Source organism: Kryptolebias marmoratus, linkage group LG6, assembly GCF_001649575.2.
Source record: "Kryptolebias marmoratus isolate JLee-2015 linkage group LG6, ASM164957v2, whole genome shotgun sequence".
Taxonomy (NCBI): domain Eukaryota; kingdom Metazoa; phylum Chordata; class Actinopteri; order Cyprinodontiformes; family Rivulidae; genus Kryptolebias; species Kryptolebias marmoratus.
In genome coordinates this window covers 19947184-19971511 of record NC_051435.1, presented here as the reverse complement: position 1 = coordinate 19971511, position 24328 = coordinate 19947184, and the positions used below count along the sequence as shown (strand labels likewise).

The following is a 24328-nucleotide window of genomic DNA, read 5'->3' as shown; positions in this document are numbered from 1 at the left end:
TGTTTGTACCTCTGTGTGTTTGTACCTCTGCCTATTTGCACCTCTGTGTATTTGTACCTCTGTGTTCTGATGACTCTGACCCAATACTTCAGCTGACGTCTGCAGCCCATCTGACTCGGAGCGGAGGACGCTGTCCAGCGAGTCCATGGAGGAGGCAGAGTTAACGGAGACCCCGGATGCTGAGGTGACGGAGGAGCGGGACGAGTGGACAATTGAGCGTACCTGCAGAGAAACACAGCAGTTATTTGATCCTCATACATATTTTACAAGTTAAAATTCCAAACCTTTCCAGGCACAACCTTTAGATCTAAAGTTTCACTTGTTTTTGTTTGTTACTGAAAAGTTTGCTCATTAATCAGGCTTTTGTTTCCTGCAAGCTCCGCCCCCCAAAAAGAGACTGCATAAAGATGGACAATGATTGTTGTGTAAAAAGATTGAAAAACAAAATATTTCTTAACCATCTGGTGCTATTATTTTTTTTTTTTTACTGCCATCTGCCATTATCTAGCTGCTCCAGTTAACGTTCCATCCCTTTTTTCCTCACGTGTTCAGTGCCCCGTTAAGGAATCCTAAAATACTGGGAGCAATTTTTCAGCAGAAACTGCGACAATGATCTAAAGCATCATTTACCTCGTGCTCGCTGACTGTGCCCACTGATCCAGTACGTCGATGCTGGCGCTGAGAGGATCCGGGCCGTCGCACCGAGGCTGACGTGTAAGAGGAGGCGGAGCTGAGAGAGTGGGAGGAGCTCTGACGGGCAGCTTCATCCATGCTGAGAGAGGCCTGAGGAGGACACAAACAGAGGATGACATTTAGACTCAAGCACAGTAAATGTGCCATCACTCACACATGACTAAATTTTCTAGTATTTACATTTCACATCAATGAATGTGCTGCTACAGAGAACTGAATCAATGCTGGAGTTCTTATTTTTACATATCTACCAACTCCATTGGCTCCCTAAAACATTCAGTAAAAGATCTTGCTTCTAACAAACAAAGCTCTGACGCTGCTTCTATCAAAAGTTGTATTGTTCCATATTTTCCTAACAGAGCACTTCACTCTAAGACTGCCGGTTTACTTGTGGTTCCTAGAGTTTGTAAAAGTAGAACAGGAGGCAGAGCTTTCAGTTTTCAGGCTCCTCTGTTGTGGAACCAACTTCTGGTTTCTGTCCATGTGGCTGACACTCTGTCTACTTTTAAGACCAGACTTAAAACTTTCCTTTTCATAAATCCTATAGTTAGGGTTGGTTTGGGTTTCCTGAGCTATCCCTTAGTTAAGCTGATATAGGCTCACTCTGCTGCTGTCTTTATTCGTTCTATGATCCATGTTTGTTGTTGTAATTATTGAGGTCTTTAACATGGATGTTTCTATCCATAGAAACTACACCTGAACCAACCCTTCTGTGTTTGTCTGTCTCTTTCCTGTCCTCTTAAACCGCAGATGGCTGCTCATCCTAATCCTGGTTCTGCTGGAGGTTTCTTCTTGTTAAAAGGAAGTTGTTCCTTTTCCACCGTCACCAATGTGTTGTTCAGGGTGGGAGGCTGCGATGAAGTGAAGATTTGAAGCAATCTGCTGCTTTCTATAGATAATAACTGGCATTTCATAATGGGAGTGTATTGCATTTTAATTAGACTGAATTGACTATAATAAGATTTGAATCTGGATCTGTTATTTTTTGTTGTATAGTACCCTGGGAGGACTTGTAATTTGAGTTGAATAACGTTCGCAAACTGGTCTCCAACAGTCACAGTCCAGTGAGAAACTGACTTAGAGGTACAAGTTGACCAAAGCAATCTTTTACCTAAAAGGAAGCACCATTAAAATTATTTTTCAGTGGGTAGATTTTTTTTTCTTGCCCCACTTTTTTCTGCGGCGGTTCCACATTTCTTTAACCAGATAAGTCAGATAAATTGCACTAACAAGAATGTGAAAAGAAACAAACCAGAACAAAATGTTAGTGAGGAAAATCCAGTTTCAAACAATAACAAAAGGCTTTTTAAAATGGGCCAAACTAAAATGTCAACTTTTATTTTCCACTAATGAAATTGCATTTTCACATCCAATCAATAATCAGGAGAACTTGCCAACTCAACCATAAAGGTTTTAGATGTCCCAGAATCAAGTGGGACAGACCATGGAGATATAATCTAACTTTATTCCTTTTCATTTACTTTATTATTCGTTGTTCAGTGTTCCATTAAACAAATCAATGTTTCCCTGTTGTTCTGATTTCTTTTTCAGGGCTGTGGCCTGTTGTGCTTGTGTTGTGACGAGGCGTGTCTCCAAACCTTCTCGAGCTGAGCGGTGATGTCGTCCAGGCTGAAGTTAGAAGCCAGTGGTGCCCGCCCCTGATGCCCGCTCTGAGCTCTGATGGTCCCGGCCGGCGACACCCTGGTGCTGCTGCTGCTGCTGCTGCTGCTGCCACCTCCGCTGCCAACGCTGCTCCCACCACCGGGCCCCCCCACCGGCTGCTGCCTGTTGCTGCGCCCAGCTGGAGGCTTTTGGCGAACCTGCAGACACAAACAAACAAATAAACAAAAAAAGCCTGCATGTAGTCAGAACATATTAATTCAATGCAATTCACTGCATTAAATAAAGCTTTGAATAAAAACCCAACATTCCTTACAGGGATGGATATCATTCGCCGCCTTTCATGCCAGAGCTTTAGACTAAGATCGTCTTATGTTGAAAAATGACACATTTGAAGCTGTTTTGGTGAAACCTTCGCAATGATGTTGCAAATAACGCAATAATATGATATCTCTTGCCTGATACATTAGCGCTTAGTGTATGTGTTGGGGATGACTCTCCGCTACTACCACACCAAAGTTTAGTGCAATATCTGTAAAATTCCCTACAGTACAGCCAACTTTGTATTAGCTAAGGGCACTTAGCTGTGGCAGCAAAGCTAATCAGAGTATCCACTAATTACTTTCTGAAAGTTTCATTAAAGATTTGGGGTGTCCACTCCTGTGAAGATTGGCAGCTGTCTTAAATGTTTCCCATTTGTGAATAATCTTTCTCTCTGTAGAATGCTGGACTCTTAATTGTTTGGAAATGACCTTTGACCCTTGACGAGCAGCAACAGCTGCTTCTCTAAGGTCATTGCTGATGTCTTCCCACCTTGGCAGTGTGTTAACGCACACCTGAATGCGTCAGAACAGCAAACTGACAAAACTCCTGCTTTTATAGGAGGTGAGGACCAGAAAACTTTATGCATTTATAATCAAAATCTTACCTGCTTCTTACCATCACTGTAAATGCATCAATGCTGTAGTTGTGTTGTTTTCATGCTAATTAGGTGGCTGTATTTTATTATCATGTTCATGTTTCTTGTTTGTCTCTGGGACATAAATGTCCTAATACCAGTGCCCAATACTTGGTCTACAAATGTACCAATCCATCCGTGGGTGACTGATTTACGTGACAAAACAAGGGAGCAAAACTGAAACTGAAAAAAACCTTGACAGAGTTTGTCTGTCTCCTCCCCGTTCTCTCAAACCCCAGCTGGTCAAGGCAGATGGCTACTTGTCCTGGTTCTGGTTCTGGTTCTGCTGGACGTTTCTCCCTGTTATAAGGGGGCTGGTTGTTTTACCAGGACGTCGCCTCTGTGCTGCTCAGGATGGAGGACTGTGATGATGTCAAGTTTTGATGCAATCTGCTGGTTACCTTGGATAAACACTGTTTTACATACCATATGCTCTTGTATTGTATGATAGTTTAGATTAATGATTTGGACTTGTTATTTTACCTTTGTACAGTGCTCTGGGGTGATATTTGTTGAGAACTGATGCTGTATAAATGAAAGGAACTGAATCTTTTTAACAGTTTCCTGTAACCCCCCTGAGGTATAAATATTAGTTTGGCTCAGATGTGTTGCTGTGTGCACCTTGGTGTCAGTCAGACCCAGCCTCGTCATGCTGGAGCTGCTGCTGGGTTTGGGGCTGATGGTGCTGAGCTCCTGCTCGATGGACGAGAGGTCGGCCATGAGGGCATCCAGGTCCACGTTCTCCCCCTGATTCAGAGCCTCTGCAGACACAAGGGCAACACTGCATCAGACAGAGCGCCAACGTGCGTTTGTGCATGTTAACGTGAAGTCGTGTTGTCTGACCGTTGATGTTGTAGATGGAGAATCTGTAGGAGAAGTTGGCCATGTTGGTCTCTTGTCTGAGGGGAGCTTTTTGCTGGGGGGCAGGCTCTGGGCGACCATCATCCAGGCTCTGGACACAGAAGGGAGAAAAGAAAGAGGTTTATATTTTGGTAAGAACTAATGAGAAGACTGACGTGACTTGTGTGTTGCTTCAAGACCTGAGTGAGTTTGTCCAGCTCTCCCAACCAGGCTCCAAACATCTTATCCAGGTCCTGGTCCTCCTTATCACTGTCCTCTTCTTCTTCATCCTCCTCCCCCCTGACCTCCACCTCTTCATCTGACAGCTGATCCATCTGAGAAAGGGAAGGAGAGAAAAAAAAACACACACAAGGAAGAAGTTAGAGTATGCGCTTGTTGCCATCTAGTGGTCAAGATTTGGTACTGCAGGAAAACGGAAGAAAGCTAAAAGACTATTCAGACAAAGTTTTATTACTTAATTATTCAGGCAGAATATTAGAAATTTAATATTGCATTTAAAAGAGAAACTGCAGTTTGAGCTAAAGATGCGTTTATGATAAACATCCATCCCTTAAATTTTCAGTGGTGAAACACTTTTTAGAATTTTCATCACTTTTAGCTTTTATTTCAAGCTAACAATTTGCCTTTATTTACTGCAATAACACCCCCCTCCCCCCACTCCAACCCCCCTTAGCTGCCTAAATTAAAGCCAAGTCCCCAATAAGGCTGCTGACAGAAGGACGTCTGCCTCGGACCAAATTTTTAAAAAGATAAAAAAGTTTCCTCAGGCTCTGGAATAAAACCAGCTACAATCAGCAGGTCTCTGTCTCCTGACTACATCCAGACGACCTGAAAGCTTTAAACCTCCAAGGCTTCAGACGTACAGCACGTGTCTGTCGTCTCAACATGTCTGAAAGTTTAGTCACGCGCAGGCGATGTCTTCAGAACCACGAAACAAGACGGGACCGGCCTCTAAATGTTTACAGGGTCAAAAATCTTTTATCTTCTTAAACACGTGGACTCCTTAGACAGGGAAGGCTCCTCAGTCTAAAATAATGTCAATAAACTTAAACATAGAAACTAATTGTGTGTGTGTGTGTGTCTGATGAACTGTTTTTGTACCCATGCTGAGAACAAGTAAACACACCTTCAGAGGGGAGCAGGAGTGTTACTGTGATTAATCACAGTAATAAAGCGAGCAATAACTCTCTATCTCTCTCTCCCTTACACCCCCCCCCCACACACACACACTAAAGTAAATATACAGTAGTTTATGTAGAGAGTCAGACGCGATACTCAACAGCTGCTGATTCTGGACAATTTGAAGTGAGGTTCTGTGAAAAAGTTTATTAACAATCAATAACTTACCTGTTGTAGACATCTCTGTGAACTACCTCAGTTTGGTGAAACCGGGTTTAAGTTTGACTAGATTGATGAGCGGATGGCTAGTCTGAACACACCCGTGACCAAAGTAGACCACTGTAAAACCAGAGGTTGTGTACTCATGTAGCCTCACTTCACTCTCCCCTAACCTGGATGGCAAAAAATTCAACATGGCTGCGACCACTCATCGTAGGATTGGGAATATAACAACAGAATATCATCAGAAATTAAAGGCTGTTGGTCTCAACATGGATACTTGCTACCTATCAAAGCATATGTGGACTACAAGTTTTCTCTGATATAATTTCACACACACACTATATATGTATATATCTCACACTCATACACCAACAACGCTTCATTATGCTGCTTGGGCAGGGGATCGAACCCCCAACCCTATACCTTGAAAGAAAAAAAGTACTACTCACTGGGCCAAGTCGGTGCTGTGTACACCTTTGTCAACTGTCAAAACCTCCATAAAATAAAAAAATATATCAGAAATTAATTCTGTAGTTTGATACTTTACATCCAGATAAAGTTGAGGAACCTAATTCAGTTCATGGATGTCGAGATTTTTAAAGGATTGACAAAACTGAGCAACACAGCTCATCTCACCAGCAGCCATCTTGTCGTTTTGTTTTAGTTGTAATCTAAACATGACCGTCTGCAGCACAAACGCAGCATGTATTCTGTCGTTGTTGGTATGTCTCTCACACTTGGGGTCGTAGGTTAGCTTAGAGGTACGTCTATGACATCGTAGTTTTCGAAAGGTTATGTTTAGGCTGTCCACAAGAAAATAAAAAGGGTGGCGTTTCAAGATTTTTTCCACTCTGGAACCCATCTTCGAAAAGTACCATGTAGGGGATTCTAAAATGTGATTACTGTGTACGTAAGGTTGAACCAATTTAAAGAAAAACTTTTACGCATTCACAAAACCAGTCCTCAGTGTCTGACTTCCTCTACGGTCTTCAGTCCCCTGCAGTCCTTCATCCAACCTCACCCAGAACAAAGTGTGCTATTCCTGGGGAGCTGTATGGTCGTGACCCTGGACCCCTGTGGGGATTTACAGCCAGTCAACACCATAGACATACTATAATACTAGACCGAGTGTCCCCACCTTCTCTTGTTGTTGGGACTTGAAGCCAGCAGAAACCCTTTTAAGGAAGCTGCTATGTTGTATTTTTGAACCAGTGTCTGCACACCAGAAATCCTGCCTACCCTTCCACACACAACCGCAATGTTACATGAGCTTCTGTTTAAGTTCAAAATAACTAATTACACATAAACTTGTTAGAAATTTTTTTTATTTTACTAACTGTGATGTCCACTTGTTTACACAGAGGACTTAAAACTTGTACTGGGATTATTCTGTGGGGACACTGGAACGGCTCCGGCTTCCCTTATGGAGTTTAGTAATTTAATACATGTCTATGGTCAATAGACACACACAATTAGAGAGCAGAATGTCAACACACCCTCATGCAAACACACTGAAAAGCACAACACACACACAAACAGTGAGAAGCTGTGCTACAATTAGATCCCTGTGGTTAGCAAGCTCTGTCATTTATACTGGAGGACAGGCTGTGTGTGTGTGTGTGGCTGGGGGATGGCTAAGGGACTACAGCAGCTTCGTGAAACCTCTCCCAGCTGTGGGGCGGACACAGACCCACACATGAAGCTGTTCATCGGAGGAACGGAGAGAGGATTCCCATCACGTTGTGTCTGAGCTCAGCTCCTCCTCCACCATTAAATTAAAAGCCCAGTATTCCTCGAAGGAACGCGGATTGCCCCCCACCATTCATGCCGGAGTTTTAAACTAAGGCTACGATGAGAAATGACGGTAATGTAGCCATTTTGGCCAAATCTTGTAAAAGATGTGCGATATTACGACACTAAGTGTGTGGTGTGACTGACTCTCAGCGACTACCACACCAAATTTTAGCTCAGTGCCTGTTTGTGTTTGCTAGGGGTTGCGTTGCTGTGGCGGCCATCTTGAATCAGCTGGAGTCCAAAAGGTAATCAGTTGTAAATGTACAGTCATTGATTGCTTTCTGAGAATCCAATGGTTCGTAAGATATTTTGCTCATAGATAGACATGAACGCACACGCACACAGAAAAAAATCTAACAAAAAAAGACATTATGGCCTTCACCATGGGCGATAATGTTATGAGACGAGGGGGTACAGAAGGTATGATGGGTTGGTGTAATTGTGCTTTCATGTGGGAGCTCTGAGTTCAAAACCTCAAAGGATTACTTTTCTTCCTGTTTTTAAACAACCAGTGGCTGAAAGCTGGTATAAAAACCAATGCAGACATTAACAAAACTTTCACTTTTAGGCCATATTTAGTCTAATATTTGCCTAGACGTCTGCTCAGCATAAAATCACTCCCACAGAGTCCCACACACCTGCATATGAGCTCCGAGCCGGGTAGATGTCAAAATAAAAGCGGCGTAAACTGAATATCTCCCACTTTATATGAACTTGTGGTTACTCAGCAGAAAGTCTGGGCGTTGGTGTGGAATGAAGCAGCTTGGAAGCATCGATTATATAAAAGGGAGAGTTCAGGATGAGGTACTGAGGTTACTTTGAGTCATCAAAACTTCACAAAGTTTAACTTTTCAAAATGTTTGATCTGTGTTTTACAGATTTGTTCTTGCGGCTGAAGGGTTGAAAGCAAAACAGCAAACCTAAAATCTGCTGCAGCAGAAACTTGTTTGCCATCGCTCACAGCTGAAATATTGCCAGTCTTACAAATACTGAGCTAAAGTTGGACATGGTAGTAGCTGAGAGTCATTCACAACCCGTACTCTGAGCGTGATTGTCTCACATACTGTTATTTTTAGGGTTTGACCAAAATGGCTACAACTCCGACATCATATTCTTATTCTAAAACTGCCATGAAAGGTGGTGAGAGATATGAATTCTTTCAAGGAATGCTTAGCCGTTCTTTTCTTTTTTTTCTGGCTCTAAACATTTCATTCCATGATCTTCCAGTACAGTGTTGGTATGTTCATGAAACCTTGTGTACAGTGTCTCTGCAGAACGCACTTCGGTGGGATGGAAAAACAGCGGCAGGAGTTTCCTGTGTTGCTCTGCGTCTCTCGCACAGCAGCCAGGACTGTTCTCTGTCACACAGAGCTGAGACAGCAGGTCAGAGTGTATATGAGTGTGTGTGTGTGTGTGTGTGTGTGTGTCCAGAGTAAACAGTAATTATTCTCCTTCTGCAGCCACACTCCTTGTGTCTGTCAGACTCGAACCATGCAATCATCCTCCCCTCCAGCATTCCTCCTCCCACCTCTGAATCTTTTCTCTTCCACGATCACCCTCCCTCCTTCACTCTTTCCTCTTTCTCCTCTCTTTATTCTCCCGCTTCCTCTGATCGTCTCCCTTCGTCTCTCCTGCATGGGAATCACACGCAGGGACAATAAACCCATTTGTTACGGCGCATGCTCATTCTCCTCAGGGACAGCAAACATACCTCCACAGTCCCAATCCAAATGACTTTTGACCTGTATTTTTAATCATACAACATGGCTCCAAGACCTTCACAAGGTGGGAACTTAGATCAGACAGAGCTGGGATCCAGATCTTTGTCGGAAGAGGCAAAGGAGGATCCGGACTGTTGTTAGCAACAGGTCATCACTACATCACCCCCTGGAGTCATGACGACAGCTTCTATGTTTATACGTTGATCTGTCACTACTAGAAACGATGGAGTTGAAGCAGTTTTGGTCAAACCTTGACAAAAAACTGACAGAGTTGCATCCATTTATGTGTTTTCTAAGGTCAGTTGGCAACTACTTTGAATTTGGGTGACTCCAAAAGTTAATCGGTTGTAGATGATTATTTTTAATAAAGTCTGTCCAGTGGTTCATGAACTGTCTTGTTAACGCTACATACAAAACAACACTCAAAATGGCATGGGCAAAAATGTCATTGCCCTTTTGTTTGATAATGATGAGGCTTTTAGGAAGAAAAAGTGGATGATGAGATGGGATGAGACAAAAAGGAAGTGGAGAACAGAAGAAAATAGGAAAGTAAAGCAAAAAAAGTGGATAAAAAAAAAAACAAGATGCGTAAAGAGTTGAGAAAAATATCATCTTAAACCGTCTCCTCCCTCTGGACTCCAGCAACATCTGCTGCCCGAGTGCCTCTGAGCAAACTCCTCCTCTGTACTGGGCAGCTCCCAGTTACCACAGAGCCCCAACACAGTCAGAACAGGGCCCCATTCCCACAGAACTATATCAGGACATCACACACACACTATTTTAGTCCCTTTTTTGTGGGGCAAAGCTATAAATTAGATTCTAAAAAAAAATAAAAGAGGCAGTTGACGTTAGGACGTTTCTCTGATCGTCGCACAAATAAACCTTCTCCAGGACAGACTGCTCCAACGTTTCACCATCTCTAAAATTTGGACATCTCTTTTGTCAAGGCTGGTTCAGACATCGAGCAGAACAATGGACACCAGACCAGAGCTTGGGTTCAACACTGTTGTATGAGTAATCGAAAATAAACCAGTTCACCAAACGGCTACATGCGCTGCTGAGAAAGAGAAGAGTTTCACTGGCTCCACCCTCCACACAGGTGCAGGCCAATCAGCTGATAAAGCTGAAGCTGGAACCAACGTACCAGACAGACACACAGAATGTAACACTTTTAATTCCTTATAACTGCAGCTGGACAGCAGGGTACCTCCCTGGGCTGTGACTAGTTGGTGAGCAGCAGTCATGAGGGAGCCTCTAGAGCTGGGGTGTCCAACCTTGGTCCTCCAGTGGCACTATCCTGCATGTTTTACTTGTTTCTCTGCTCCAACACACCTGATTTGAATCGATGGGTGATTAACAGCCTTCTGCAGAACATGAAGAAGTAATTTAACCACTGAATCAGGTGTGTTGGAGCAGAGAAACAAGTAAAACATGCAGGATTTTATCCCTGCAGCCGTTGATATTATTATTATATAGCATTATCATTAACCATGTGTTGAGAAGCAGTGTGAAAGCTTTCTGTCATTCAATGATTTCTTCCTGAGTTTTATTAAAATCTAATCAGTGGTTCACAATTTGTTTTTATAAAAGACAAATGGACAAGCAAACTCCTACAGAGATACACCTTTCACCTTAAAGCAGCAGGTGTTAACTTCTTTTGCCTACAAGAAAAAGGTGAAAGTCACAAATACTGAAAACCAACAACGTAGGCTTCAGAAAACCCCTCATTAAGAGATGAGTTGGAGAAAGAACAGTTTGTCCCAGTTTAACTGCATTTTAACAAGAAACACATTTCTCCCCCGATTTTTGCACAAGCTTTATTAGTCATGCTTTTGCTGACAATGAGCGCCGGAAGAGCTGACATGGCAAAAAAAAAAACAAGCTGAGCGACGAACGTGCGTGGTTTTTTCAGTTACACGATGTCGAAACAAAGCGCACGTGGTGCCTCTGCATACAGGTAATTAACTCTACCAAAGGTCCATGCTGTGACGATAATTAAAGGGGCTTCAGTGAGCGTGTGTCTGTGTGTGTCAACATTCTGAAGGGCTGCCAGGTCCAACAGTGATTCTGTGTGTGTTGTTTTCTCAATTATGTAAGAAACAGGTTTCGGCAGTCTCAAGTTTTGAAATCATTTCAGCCTGCTTAATAGTTCAGATCAAACCAAGAAGCAGGAGCTCTTCAGATGCATCCGTTGCGTTTTAAACAAGATAAAATTTTGTCTCGTCATTGTCAAGGTGCACTTGTGAACATTGGATTTGTGCTTCTCTGGTCTGTGGCAGTTGCAATACATACCTTGATAAACTGCCAACGTTTTAATTCATCATCAAAAACCAATATGTGATATGATTCAATAATAGTTTCATTCAACAACAAGATTCAGTGCAATACAAAGCAAATGAATGATTTTGTCAGTTATTGGTATTAATACTAATTATTCACTCACCACTCAAACTTAAAACTACAAAACACTTTCCTTAAATTTGACTCACAATTATTGCACAAAAATGAGGCTCAGTCCAAAATGAATAAACCCGCCAGCAGCAGATGTGTTTAACACTCTTTCAGTAACTCAAAAGTCAGCAGAAAATATATTTTATACATTATAAACAATAAAACACAAGTTAACCATTTCTTTCCGTAATATTAGCCGATTTCCGTGAATCAGGGTGAAGCACACTTTCAGTTTGTTCCTGTTTGTATCGGTGCTGCAGCTGTTCTCATGAAAAACAGGTGACGCTAAAGAAAATACCAACACAACTAAACAGCAGAAAGTTCAGCTTGTCTGCTGAAAAAAAAGCAAGGTCCTGAACACGTGCATGGGTACTTCTTGCACTGGATGAAATAAATTTCTGGGTCTTATATTGTTGATGGCAATATCCATCTCCCATACCTACAGCTGTATTGATCCAGAGACCAAATGTACACAACCCCATTACTCCAAGCTGTAATGGACAGATAATGCTTTTTGCTCATACTGACGTTCCTGCACTTTGTTGACAATAATCAACATACTGGTTTCAGGGACCAGCCGTATAAGATCCGGCCCATAGTGGACCACAAAAACAAGTGCTTTGCCATCGTGTACATTCCAAGTAAAATCATTGCTTTGGATGAATCTCAGTTTCTGTGGAAAGGCTGAGTCATTTTCTGTCAGTGCATTCCTCTGAAGAGGGCTAGGTATGGCGTAAAGCAGTTCATTCGAGCTAAATACATCAGGTATGTGTATTGCATCAAGGTGCACACAAAAGCCCACTTACTGTGTTGCACATTGATGCCCTTCTAGCTCTTGGACTAACAACTAGGACTAAATCAATCAATCAATCAATCAAATTTTATTTGTATAGCACATTTCAGCAGCAAGGCATTTCAAGGTGCTTTACATAATTAAAAAACAAAATAAAAACAGCATGTGACAATGAATAAACAGTAAGAAAGAGACAAACATCAAAAACCCGCACTCTAACCCTAATTTAGCCATAAGCAACTCTAAAACAGAGACACTTGTATCCATGACGCAAGATTTGCTCAGCATAGGCTATTCCCTGTAAGTAGATAACTACTGCACAAGTGAGAGATTCCTCTACACCCAGGCAACGATCCCGGTTGGCACATCGAGAAAGAGCAGAGCAGCACGAGTTGTATGAGAAACTTGTGTTTCAGTGAGAGACTACATAGGTTGGAGGGCTCAAGAGCTGCTTTGCATCTAATACCAATATCAGAGAAAGTTCCACATGCTACAAAGCACAATTAAAGCGCAGCTCTGGTTTGGGGTTGCGTCAGAAGAGCCAAGGGAAGACAGAAGCAGACGCAACAAGTATGATTTGCTAAGATGAGGCAACTCTTTTACTGTATTATTATGTTAATGTCTTTCTTTATTAACTTTTATGTTTGACTGTACTGTTGGAGGGCGAGGAAGAAAAAAAGGAGGCAAATGCATCAAGGGATCAGGCCCACCAGGTACTATGTGATCGATATGACTAATTATAGATCAGTAACTTGTAAAACAAGGTGAAAATTTTGAAATTTATACAGTGCTTTTCATATTTCTGTCTACAGCATCGGGACATTAGAGATGAAACAGATGCACTGAAGGGACAAGGCCCAACAAGTATGATTTGGATATGACTAGTTATATAAGAACATCATTAAAAAGAAGTAAAACATTGAAATTTGCAATGTTTTTTTTTTTTATTTTTTATTTTGCTTTACAGCAGCAGGACAATGAAAATAAAGCTGGTGCTGAACCAGGCTCAACAGGTCTGCCATAAAAATTTGATGAAATACATCTTATACCAAATTGATGGTGGAGAAAAAGACCTTCTGTGGTTCAAAAAAATCAGCAAGTGGAATTCTCAGAAAAAAGAAAAGGTTACAATGAAACAGATCCCACCACATGTTAACACGTAATGTCCTAATTGTGTTCATATGCATCTATACATAGGCAGATTTATCAGCAGATAAAAGATGGATCAGTAAATTGACAGATTTGCCTTTCAGCTCAGCAGATTCATTACTACAGATGAAACCCCGATCTTCCGCTCCATCCTACCATCACTCAGACACAAGACTCCCAGATACTTGAACTCCGCCACTTCAGGCAAAGACTCAAGACGCATTCCACCTTTTTTCCGGTTGAATGCTAAATGTGAGCCAGGCAACAGGCAAGGGAGGGTCCCTAGACAAGGAGATTCCTGGCAACACAACAGGCTCTATGTACATTTTCATACAGGAGCAAACAAAGAGGTGGCAATGCACTAAAATATACAGTTCTAGTACTCTAGAATTACAAAAACTAAATTGTGAAGCATTGGAGAAGCCCACAATGAATAAAACTTTATCTTGCAAATTTTACGAACCTCCCCAAAATTCAAGCAACAAACCCAACCTAAACGCAAGCATCTGCAACTCATGCAGGAAAATTAAATACCCTTGTGAATTTTTAGACATTTTGGAAGCTCCCTTGGAAATACTGTCCAATGAGACACTGACTTAGACCTCAACCTGACTAAAATGCTGTGGTGGGTGCGAAAAAAAGCGAACCATGAATAAAGTAAATACCTTCTAATAGGAGTGTGAGCCAAAATTCATTCAGATTTGAATATTAGCATGCCTGTATGTCCAAATTTGGTTTTGAGCAAAAAATACAGAAATAAAAAGCTATCATAAATGTGGCTCAGTGCTTTCTTGTTACTAAAAATACAAGCGCACAAGCAGATTCTATCACTGCCCATAAACAGATGCAGTTCAGTTCAAATGTGAGATCTATTTTCAGAGATTTTTTTTTTCTCCTCTCACACAGGAAGGAGAAATGAAGGAAGCAAACGACGCACAGGACAAGTGAGGAGCCGCCTACTGATCTAGCAACAATGATATCACTTCCCCTGGGACCTGCAGCTGGGATTACATCATTTCCTCTCAGTTTCCATGCTTCATGTCAACATCTGCCTCCGTCTCTCAATACAAGGAAGGAAGATTAATACAGTGAACAAGTGGGATGTAAAAAACAGACCACAGGGACTGTGTTGAGTTTATTTTACACTGCGCGGCTATACGGTGTTGATTTTATTGTTGTCTTTTAAGGTCCACATTCAAAATGTTACCAGGACTGCTTTTATCCACCTGAACAATATCCCTAAAATTAGAAACATCTCGTCCTAAAATGATTGCAGAAAAACTGGAACATTAATTTATCACTTCCAGGCTGGGCTATTGTAATTCTTTATTATCTGGGTGTCCAAATAACTCTTTAAACAGTCTTCAGTTGATCCAAAATGCTGCTGCCAGAGTTCTGATGAGTGTTAGAAGGAGAGATCATATTTTTACAGTTTTAGCTTCTTTCCATTGGCTCCCTGTCATGTTTACATTTGTAATTATTGCTTTCATTAACCAGTGTTTTTCTTTGTTTTTTTTTTCCCCCTTACAATCTACACCTGGACCATAGAAACTACAACTAGACCAATCCTATGTTTGTCTGTGTCTCTTTCCTCTCCTTTCGAACCACAGATGGCCGCCCATCCTGAGCCTGAACCTGTTTTTTTTTGTGCTGGAGGTTTCTTCCTGTTAAAAGGGAGTTGTTCCTTTCCACTGTCACCGACGTGCTGATCAGGATGAGAGATTGAACACAATCTGATGGGTTCATTAGACAGATAACTTTTACTTATTGGCTGTTTATAATGTATGTGAATGTTTTTGTACAGTGCCCTGGGATGACTTCTGTTGTGAACTGGCGCTGTAAAATTACACTAAATTAATCTTAATTTTATTTATCTCTTGTCTATGTATTTCACACAGAAAAAAATGACTTCATAGTGTACACGCACACAGGTTAGTATTTCTATCCCTACTAGGACTGCATACTGACAACCATTCATTTATGTAGCCTAATCCTAACCCTGAACTCAATCCACACCTTAGCCCTAACCCCAAAATGAAATTCCACCTTATTACTCGTCCCGCCGAGTTAGGTGATTATACCAGAAAAGGCCCTAAAAAGATGACATAACCAGGTACACAGACAATGGCGCATTTCCAAACGGAACAAATGAGTTCTATTTTTGTTTCTGAAGAACAAAGAGGAAGCAGCAGGAAGTTGATTCTGCAGCAGATGGATTAAAAGAGGTGGAGCGGGTGTTCTACACCACTGCTGCCAGTTGGACCTCTGTGGCTCACCGTACTCACACCAGCAGCCTGAAATATTTTTTTCCCCCCTTGAAAATCAGTTTTTTATTGTTTATGGTTCAGATTAAACTTCACAACTTTGCCACTTTAATTAAAAACAATGTGATTTGTCAAAACACAAACTGACCTGACCTCCATATTCATAGCTAACATGAACACAGCAGGTTCATGTCAACTCACTGCACACAAACTCTCTCACTATGATGTCCACTCACCACACTGGGTGATGATTCATTTCACTGTTTACATTGTAGCTAAACATGTTTATACAGGTATTTAAATCTCTATATAGGCATTTAGTGTATATAACCTTAATCCCAAAACGTCACCTTAAATTGAATACCTTTCAATTTCATCAACGTTCTCAGGCTTTATATTTAAAGGTCAAAATCTGATTTCTATATAAGGTCAAAGGTTAAGAACAACTAACAATAAACATTTATTTTCTCAAATTTGTATGCAACTCATAATGTAAAAGAATTAATCTGTTTCCCAGCAATTGTTTGGTTGTGAACCTAAACTGCTCTAAACACTTAGGCTCACAAGCAAATGCGTGTTTCCTTAAGGCTTAATGTGTACAGTGATACAGAGTAAACTCATGCCGCAGAATTTCTCAGAAACAGTGTGCCCATCTGTTACGTTTCCATTAATACAATTAACAAACATTAAAACAGTCTGCTGGTTTGTTAGATTGTTTTAGAGCTTTTAGCCAAAACCTCAATGATTCTTCATTCCCCAGTGGATGGGAATTGCACTGAACCGTAACAACATCAGATTCCAATGTTTAAAATACTCCAAATTTACAAAGAAAATGATTGCTAACACTGGAAGACAGAAGTTTCCTGGTTTAAGCAACATCAAAGTCAACATCAAACATAATAAAATGCACCGAGGCACATTGAACACACATGGCACAGAGTTATACAAGTGCTGTAATGTTATTTACCTTTGGTCTCCCAACAGCTCCAAGTGGACTGATTCAGTCACCCTGCAGACACACAAAAAGTTCAGATTATGAACATTTGAACGAGTTCAAGATGAGGAATGGTGGATCCTGGAGATAAGATAAAGCCAGATTATTAGGGGTTTAAAAACTAACAATAAAATATTAAAATCAACCCTGTAACAGACAGGAAGCAAATGAAGTGAAGCCATGCTCATGTTTTCTTCTTCCTGTTAAAAGTGGAGCAGCAGAGTTTTGGACCACCTGTAGACAATGAAGAAAGAACTGATCTATGCCCTTGTGCAAGGAGTTTTAATAATCTTTCTGTGTTGTGATAAATGCATGAATTACTTTTCAAAACCTTCGAAATAGACGCAGGGCTTTATTTTGGCTAAGAGTTGGAAAAGATAGAAGCCTGACGACTGAACTGACCTGTTTATCTCATTTAAAAAGCTGTCAAAGAAAACACCAAGACCTCTGACAGAGGATCGAGTGAATGAAGCTAGAGGCCCAAGAATGAGAGACTTCTCCAGAGAGATCTCTAAAATCCTTCCTCCCAAAAAAAGTTGACTTCTGCTTCGTGGTGTCATTTCCTGCCTAAATTTTAGTCTAAAATGAAAAAACATATGCTTGATCTTGGCCTCAAACTTGCATCCCAGGGGTTAAAAAGCTGTGTGCCACCAACCCACTCTCCTACCTCCTTAGGAAGACTGAAGCTTAAGACAAACAAAAGGGGGATAGTTTAGAGCTGTGGTCCCTAAGTCTTTTAGCTTCTGAACCCAAAAAACAACAACAAAAAAATCCAATTATCTTTGAACTATCATCGCTGTGATTTTTAGACCTGGACAAGTTTTCTGTCAGAGTAGAGCTCCCATGCAGGTGTCAAAATACAGCTCTAGTGCTCCGAGGCGGGTTGGAGATGCCTGCAACGACCCTGACTATACAGAGAAAAAAACGTTGTTGCACAAATGTGTATAAAATGTTCAAAATTCAAGCGATCAGGCTCTGCGACTAATGCAAGGAAACTGAGAACTGCTGTGAATGTTTTGAGAGATTTTGGAGGTTCCCTCATGAAAGGCGTTCGCCGACTAGTTGCCAGCAGCTGCCACCCAGTCAGTTACTGGCTTAAGGATTGATTACAAAACTTGTCCATTCGCTAACCAGACGCCAACCGTAACCATATATATGACCAGCCCATCCCAACTCCTCTAATGAAAACTGAAATTGCTCTGTCAGCTTTAGACCCCCTGGTTGCTTATGGTTAACACAAGTGTGGTGTTACAACCAATAAATGTCCTCATGAGGTGCCAAAAATGAACACACATACACACGCCTGTCTAAAGACCAAATGTATTGTCAGCAGGTGGCACCAGTGTGTGTTCTCATGCTGAGCAGGCTGGATGTGTGTGACCTAAAAATAACAGACAAGCCACAGCATTTTGTTCACTGCTGTAGTGTCCATGTCCTGTGCTCGCTGTGTGCGTCTCCACACCCACTGGTCTGGTAAAGGAGTCCTCTGCTTCTATTTGATTCTCTTCAACATCTATGCGCGCTCGTTCAGCTGACGTCTCATTAAATCCTTCAGAATCCAAACAGAAATGTGTTGAAGTCTTTTAGGTGTGTGTGTGTGTGTGTGTTTTAGGGCTTGCAGTGAGCATCTGTCACATGCGTGAAAAAATGTTTGCACTCTCCTCTCAAACGAACCAGGCTGCACAAATACAAAAAAACACCTCAGCTTCACAGGACAGAAGAGAGCTACTCTGCTCCAAACACACTCAGCCTCCTGCTTGCATAAGATTATTAGCACCGATCATGTGATTAAAAGCTCCGGGCTGAAACAACAAAAACTCTGTTGTTAGGAGACACACATCTACTCATGAGTGCATCAGTAGCCTAGAACTAACTCAGTCAGTTATTTTTGTTGGATATATATCTGTATAAAAATTGTTTGTCATTCCCTCCTAAGCAACCTTAGCAATCAGTCAATCGAAACAGTCAATTTTACAAGGTTTGACCAAAACGGCTACATCTCCGTCATTTCTCATAATTATTTTTGTTCATTTTTTAATATAGTGCCCTGAGATGACTTTTGCTGTGAATTGGCACTGTATAAATAAACTGGACTGTATAAGCAGGAGTTGCTACAGTACCAAAAATAAACAAAAAGCACCAGCACTGATTTGGTGTTACACTTGTCTTTTTCAAAATAAAAAAAAAAAAAAAATGATGTGTTGATGGAAACACTTCCTCATTTTGATGTGTTGCAACTGATTACTTAACAGGAAAGTATTTGGGAGAATTAACCAATAATGTCATTTCACAAGAGCTTATGTGGTTGACCAAAGATCCCTTTGTACAAACCTCTGATGTATGGTGACTGTTGTGGTAAAATAACAAATGTTTTTGTTCTATAAATATCCATATTCTTGTGGTAAACTAATGCAGTGACTATTACTGATTACTAAACTGATTTTCCAAACATACAAAATTCTTAATACTGGTCTGTAAGAGCCCCAAGAAGTCACACAAATGGAAAAAACCTGTTTTGGTAAAACTGTCAGCACGGTTCATGCTTCTGACTATTTATTAGTGCAAATCTCATAGAATAGGTCAGTCTTCTTATTGAGACCGATGTGTCCAACAAGGTAAACCTGTATATCATTTTATGTGATTCAGTTAAAATAATCTCCAAATAATAATAATATTTTTAAACAAGAATGCTAAAATCATTTGATTTACCAAACAATTTCATTTATTTAAGCTTCACAATTAGATACAATTCATGCACTGGAGAGTGTGGAGTTCCAAGCTTTAAACTGCATAAGATGCTTCATTTATGCAGCTGAATTTATATGCAGATTAATCTCACTCCCCTCCTTCCTGAGGGTTGTTAGGGTCTTTGTTTGGCACACATAAAGATGTTTTGGTCACAAGCAAGACGGTGTGAATTAGAGGGAAAATGACTGGGTGTCAGGCTTAATGCTCCTTTGTAAGTTTTAGAAAGCTGAAATCTGAGACCTCCTCGTCTGTTTAAAGTTTTTTTTTGTCATTTGGCATAACTGGCTTTTTTCAGCCACTCTCAAACCAGCTGTCTTCTTAGTCTAAAACATGAACATTTTGGTCCTTAAAGAGTGTCCCTTATCCTTGAGGCGTAAGTGCTCAGCTGAGTCTTGTCCTGAAGAGCTCCTGTGTTGAGCCATGCGTCTGTGGAGAGGTTGTTTAGTTTCTGCAATATAGAGGTCTAAACATTCCTCACTTTACTGAACTACAGACTCCACACAGCTCAGTTTGTGTTTTGGTGTTTTGTTCTTAGGATGGACCAGCCTCTGTCTGGGAGTCCTGGTGGGTTTGAAATGCACCGGGACATGCTGTTTGGAGAAAATCTCAGCAGCATATGGGATGACAGTCTTTTGCGTTTGTGTTTCTTTTCCTCCCTGTTCTGTTCTGTGGGTTTTTTTTCTAGATTTCTTTGCTGACTTGACAAAAGCCCAGTTATCCAAACTGGGCAGACAATAGATGTCCAGTTGCTTTAGTTTTTGGATTTTCCATGTCTTGGAAGACTGAGAATCTACACCAGCATTCTGGGACTGTCCTGAACATCAACAATCAGAAGTTCTTTCAGCAACTCGAGAGTCAGCCACAGGTTCTACACTCCCTGACTAGGCTTACGGCAGAATCTCACTGGGTGTGTCTGTTGGATACTAGTTAGAGACTCAAAATTGTGAGAAAATGGGCACATTTTTTGTTGCATTTTCACAAAATTCTGTCTTTGCATGACCAGTGAGTCATGTGGATGAGTTTTGAACCGTCATTTATTTTTAAATCATGGCTTATATTTTGTGTGCACGAATTGTTTAACTGTATTCTTATCCGCGCACATTATTTTGTTGCCCACCTTGCATCTTGCCCTGCTTTATACCCACCTCAGCAGCCATCCCCACATTTGTGATTTAATCTACTGGAGTACACTTTAGAAATGACAACAGGCAGGTTTGGACCAGACTTTTAGTCATTTTTTATTTATCATCAGTGTGGTTTTTAGACGTGGACATTTTCCTCTGATGTTTTTATGTCAGAAGAGAGCTCTTTGGCAGGTAGCAGGTATGAGATGCCTGCTCTGACTACTTTGAGAGAAAAAAATGTTTGTGCATCTTTTATTACCATTCCTGAGCAAAGCGGGGGCTGATCAAGGTTTACAAAAAAATTAAAAAGTGGTGCTAGTCTGTCCAGAACCCACCAGCTAGCTTAACTAGGAACAGCCAAAAAAACTCATGTAGCGAACCTCACCGAACTCGATTGAAACAATCTGTTTAAATCTGGGACAAATGGACAAATCTCCAGTATTCTGTCCCTGCTGTCTTAAACAGAACAGAAAGAAAGGACTGTCAGTACTTGAAGGAATGCATATCACACACCACCTTTCATGCCAGAGTTTTAAAACTAAGATCATCTTATGTTGAAAAACGATGGAGTTATGGCCATTTTGGTCACACTGCTGCCGGAGCTGGAAGGACAGAGATAAGAGGCTTTATAAGCTCCGCCCACAAACCCCAGACTCGGGCCAATCAGCTGCTCAAGCTGGAGCTGGAAACAAAAATGAACAAAAACAGGATGCAACAGGACAATGAGGCAAAGTCTGGGATAAATCAAACAGCTTTGGACCAAACTTAACGCATCAAGAAAGAATTAGAAAACAATCTTATTAAAGAAAGTCAAGACCAAAAAAAAAAAAAAAAGTAGACGAATTGCAGTTTGATTTCAATTTGAATCTTTTTCTTCTAACACAACAATCCTCTGAATGAACTGGCTAGAGTCATAAGGACAGTATGTGCCATGCTTTTTTAAGCTCCTTTTTCCTGACATTTGAGCTTTGATGGTTTCTTCATTAACTCCGTTTTTATGTTGGACTGCCCAGATGTTTGTGTTATTTTGTTCCCGGCAGATTCATGACTGCTATATTACCAAACAGGCCCCTTTAAAGACTGTTCTGAAATAGCCTAGCCTGCCAAATCAGAGGTTTTACATTCTCCGACTGAAAACAATAATAGTTGCACCTCTAATACCCAACTCAGTCCAAATGGCATGTGCGTTAAGAGGGCTGCACTGCTTAATCGTTTGATGTCTGTTGCGAAACAGATGAGAATATTAGCAAATGGATTTAATTAAAACAATAAAAGAAGTGATTCATATCTGACACATTATTAAAAGTTGCTCCCCCACCCATGTAAACATGTGACCACAACATGTCAGCAAAATGTCCATTCAGACTGATTTAATATCAAACCAAGCCAGGAGTTCTGGAGGACAAGTTACAGGTAATGAACAAGAGGCATTTTATTTGACTGCAAACCACCCCGACAGAAACGACGCAGGGGGAGATACTATCTAAAGTACTGTACATCAAACAAAGCATGCATGGTTGCTTCAGAAAAAAAAACAAAAAACATGCAAACGCTTAAGGACATGTATGAGTCAAATCAGCTGCTGAGGTGCCTTGTGTTGCTTTTTATTTTGCATCAAGTCCAGGTCAAATTAACTCCAGGTTTTTTGTTGTATTTTTGTCATATTTTCTTAAACTGAGAGACCAAAACCAGTCTAGAGTTTTTCAAACTTTCTGTAGGACAATTTATTCAATATATAGTGACGTTATCAGCTGACTAATCCTACCTTAGTACACATGACCTTACACTATAGAGCCTCAGCACAGGCACGGGTGTTTTGTGTTTTGCTCTTCTTCTGAGTCATTGTCTGTTTGAGGGGAATAAAACACTCGCTTTTGACATTTGTTTCTTTTTCCTGATGTACCAAACTGTGACCATCATACCAAGTTACGTATTTGAAACCTGGGCGTGTCGTGACACTCCTATCTATATTTAAGTATCCACATTTTTCAAAGTGCTGTTAAACGCACGTTCATTTTTGTTAACTTGTTAACTTTAACTTCTAACTCTGCACTGTTAGCTTTATTGGTGAACCCAAGTAGCTGTGTCTGATATTTTCAGCATTTTTATTAGCTTTAATGGTACAGGCACCTTTAACTGCCACCAGTTTTTATGCAACTTTAAACCTGTGTTGTCTAAAGGCAGACGATAATGTCTTCGCCCATGCTTGTGTGAGTCTCTTTTACCAAAACATCTCATGAACTATGGGATGGATTTTAATGAAACTTTCAGGAAATAGTCATTGGATGTACATCTACAACTGATTAACCTTTGGAGCTGACTTGATTTAAAATGGCTGCCACAGGCAAGTCATTTTAGCCAACACAAAAATGGCAAAAATTCAATCAATTTTACAAATACTGAGATCAAATTTGATGTGGTAGTAGCTGAGAGTCTTCCTTAACACATACTCCGAGAATGACATGTTGAGATATCGCATGAGCTCACACACATTATTATAGTTTGACCAAAATGGTTACAAATTTATCATTTTTTATAAAATGATTTTAGTTTAAAACTCTAACATGAAAGTAAACAGGCAATATGTATTCCTTTAAGAAAGGTTTGGCCTTTACTACTACTACTACTACAAGCATTGTTGTAGTCTAATCCAGTCTTTCTGATCTGATTTATTGTGTTATTATTAACTTACAAAATTACCATTTTAGCTCATTTATGGCATGAGAGTCCAATTAAATCCCTTCAGAAATCTTAAAAGGTGTCCCATTTTTGTCTCTGTTCTCATCAGCTCTTCTGTTCATGTGTTTTTTCTACATTAAATGTTGAGTTTATCCATAACGCAGAAGAGGTTTAAAGGCAAGAGCTTTGTCAACAAGCGTCCTCAGAGCATTAGACACAGCACAGACACGTCTTCAGAACAGCATGTTTCTTGTGAGCAGACAGTTTAGTCTGCAGAAGCTGAAGGACGTTCAAAGAAGAACATTTAACATGAAGTACCTCTAACTGCTCATTACGTCCCTGCTGCTGGATGAAACACAGCAAACTGTCTGTGGGGACGAGCACTTCAAGCAAAAGTATTCCTAAAATTCATTGGGAATTATTTGATGATTTTAAGGATACATGTATTTCTTCAGCTTTCCTAGTCCAATGCATAAACTGATTTTTTTTTTAATGGAAACAAAATATATTTTTTTTTAAATGGAGAGATGGTAAATAGTAAGTTGATAAATTTAAACGATTTCCTCTGCTAGACAAACAAACAAAAAAAAGTCACATTTGGAGTATTGGATATATGTTCTGAGGAAAGTAGGGTTAGCAGGGGGGGAAATGGGGTATAGATATACTTAATTTTACACTGTTTATTATTAAAAAAAGAAATATTTTAGTTCTATATATGCTTTGTATTGTATACATTACTGAGTTATGGGCGGCAGTGGCTCAGGAGGTAGTAGTTCATCCTGTAACCGAAAGGTTGCTGGTTCGAGCACCCACTCTGTCCATCTCAGCCGTTGTGTCCTTGGGCAAGACACTTCACCCGCCTTGCCTACTGGCGGTGGTCAGAGGGTTTGGTGGCGCCAGTGTAATGTCAACCTGCCCCAGGGCAGCTGTGGCTACAATGTAGCTCATCAACATCAGTGTGTGAATGGGTGAATGGCTGATTGTAGTATACAGGTGCTGGTCATAAAATTAGAATATCATGAAAAAGTAGATTGATTTCAGTAATTCCATTTAAAAAGTGAAACTTGTATATTATATTCATACATTACATACAAACTCATATATTTCAAATGTTTATTTCGTTTAATTTTGATGATTA

The 24328-nt window shown here is 40.6% G+C and overlaps 1 protein-coding gene across 1 annotated transcript in view; it reads right to left on the bottom strand.

Moving 5' to 3' along the window:
* raph1a (Ras association (RalGDS/AF-6) and pleckstrin homology domains 1a) overlaps positions 1–24328 on the bottom strand; it is a 74711-nt gene that overhangs the window by 29804 nt on the left and 20579 nt on the right. Inside the window, exons 2-8 of the mRNA XM_017421213.2 lie at positions 16613–16654; positions 4312–4446; positions 4115–4223; positions 3893–4032; positions 2292–2513; positions 631–783; positions 58–222 (exon numbers count right to left, since the gene is read on the bottom strand). Coding sequence (XP_017276702.1) covers positions 58–222; positions 631–783; positions 2292–2513; positions 3893–4032; positions 4115–4223; positions 4312–4446 — 924 coding nt within the window. The 5' untranslated portion in view covers positions 16613–16654. The remainder of the gene's footprint in view (positions 1–57; positions 223–630; positions 784–2291; positions 2514–3892; positions 4033–4114; positions 4224–4311; positions 4447–16612; positions 16655–24328) is intronic.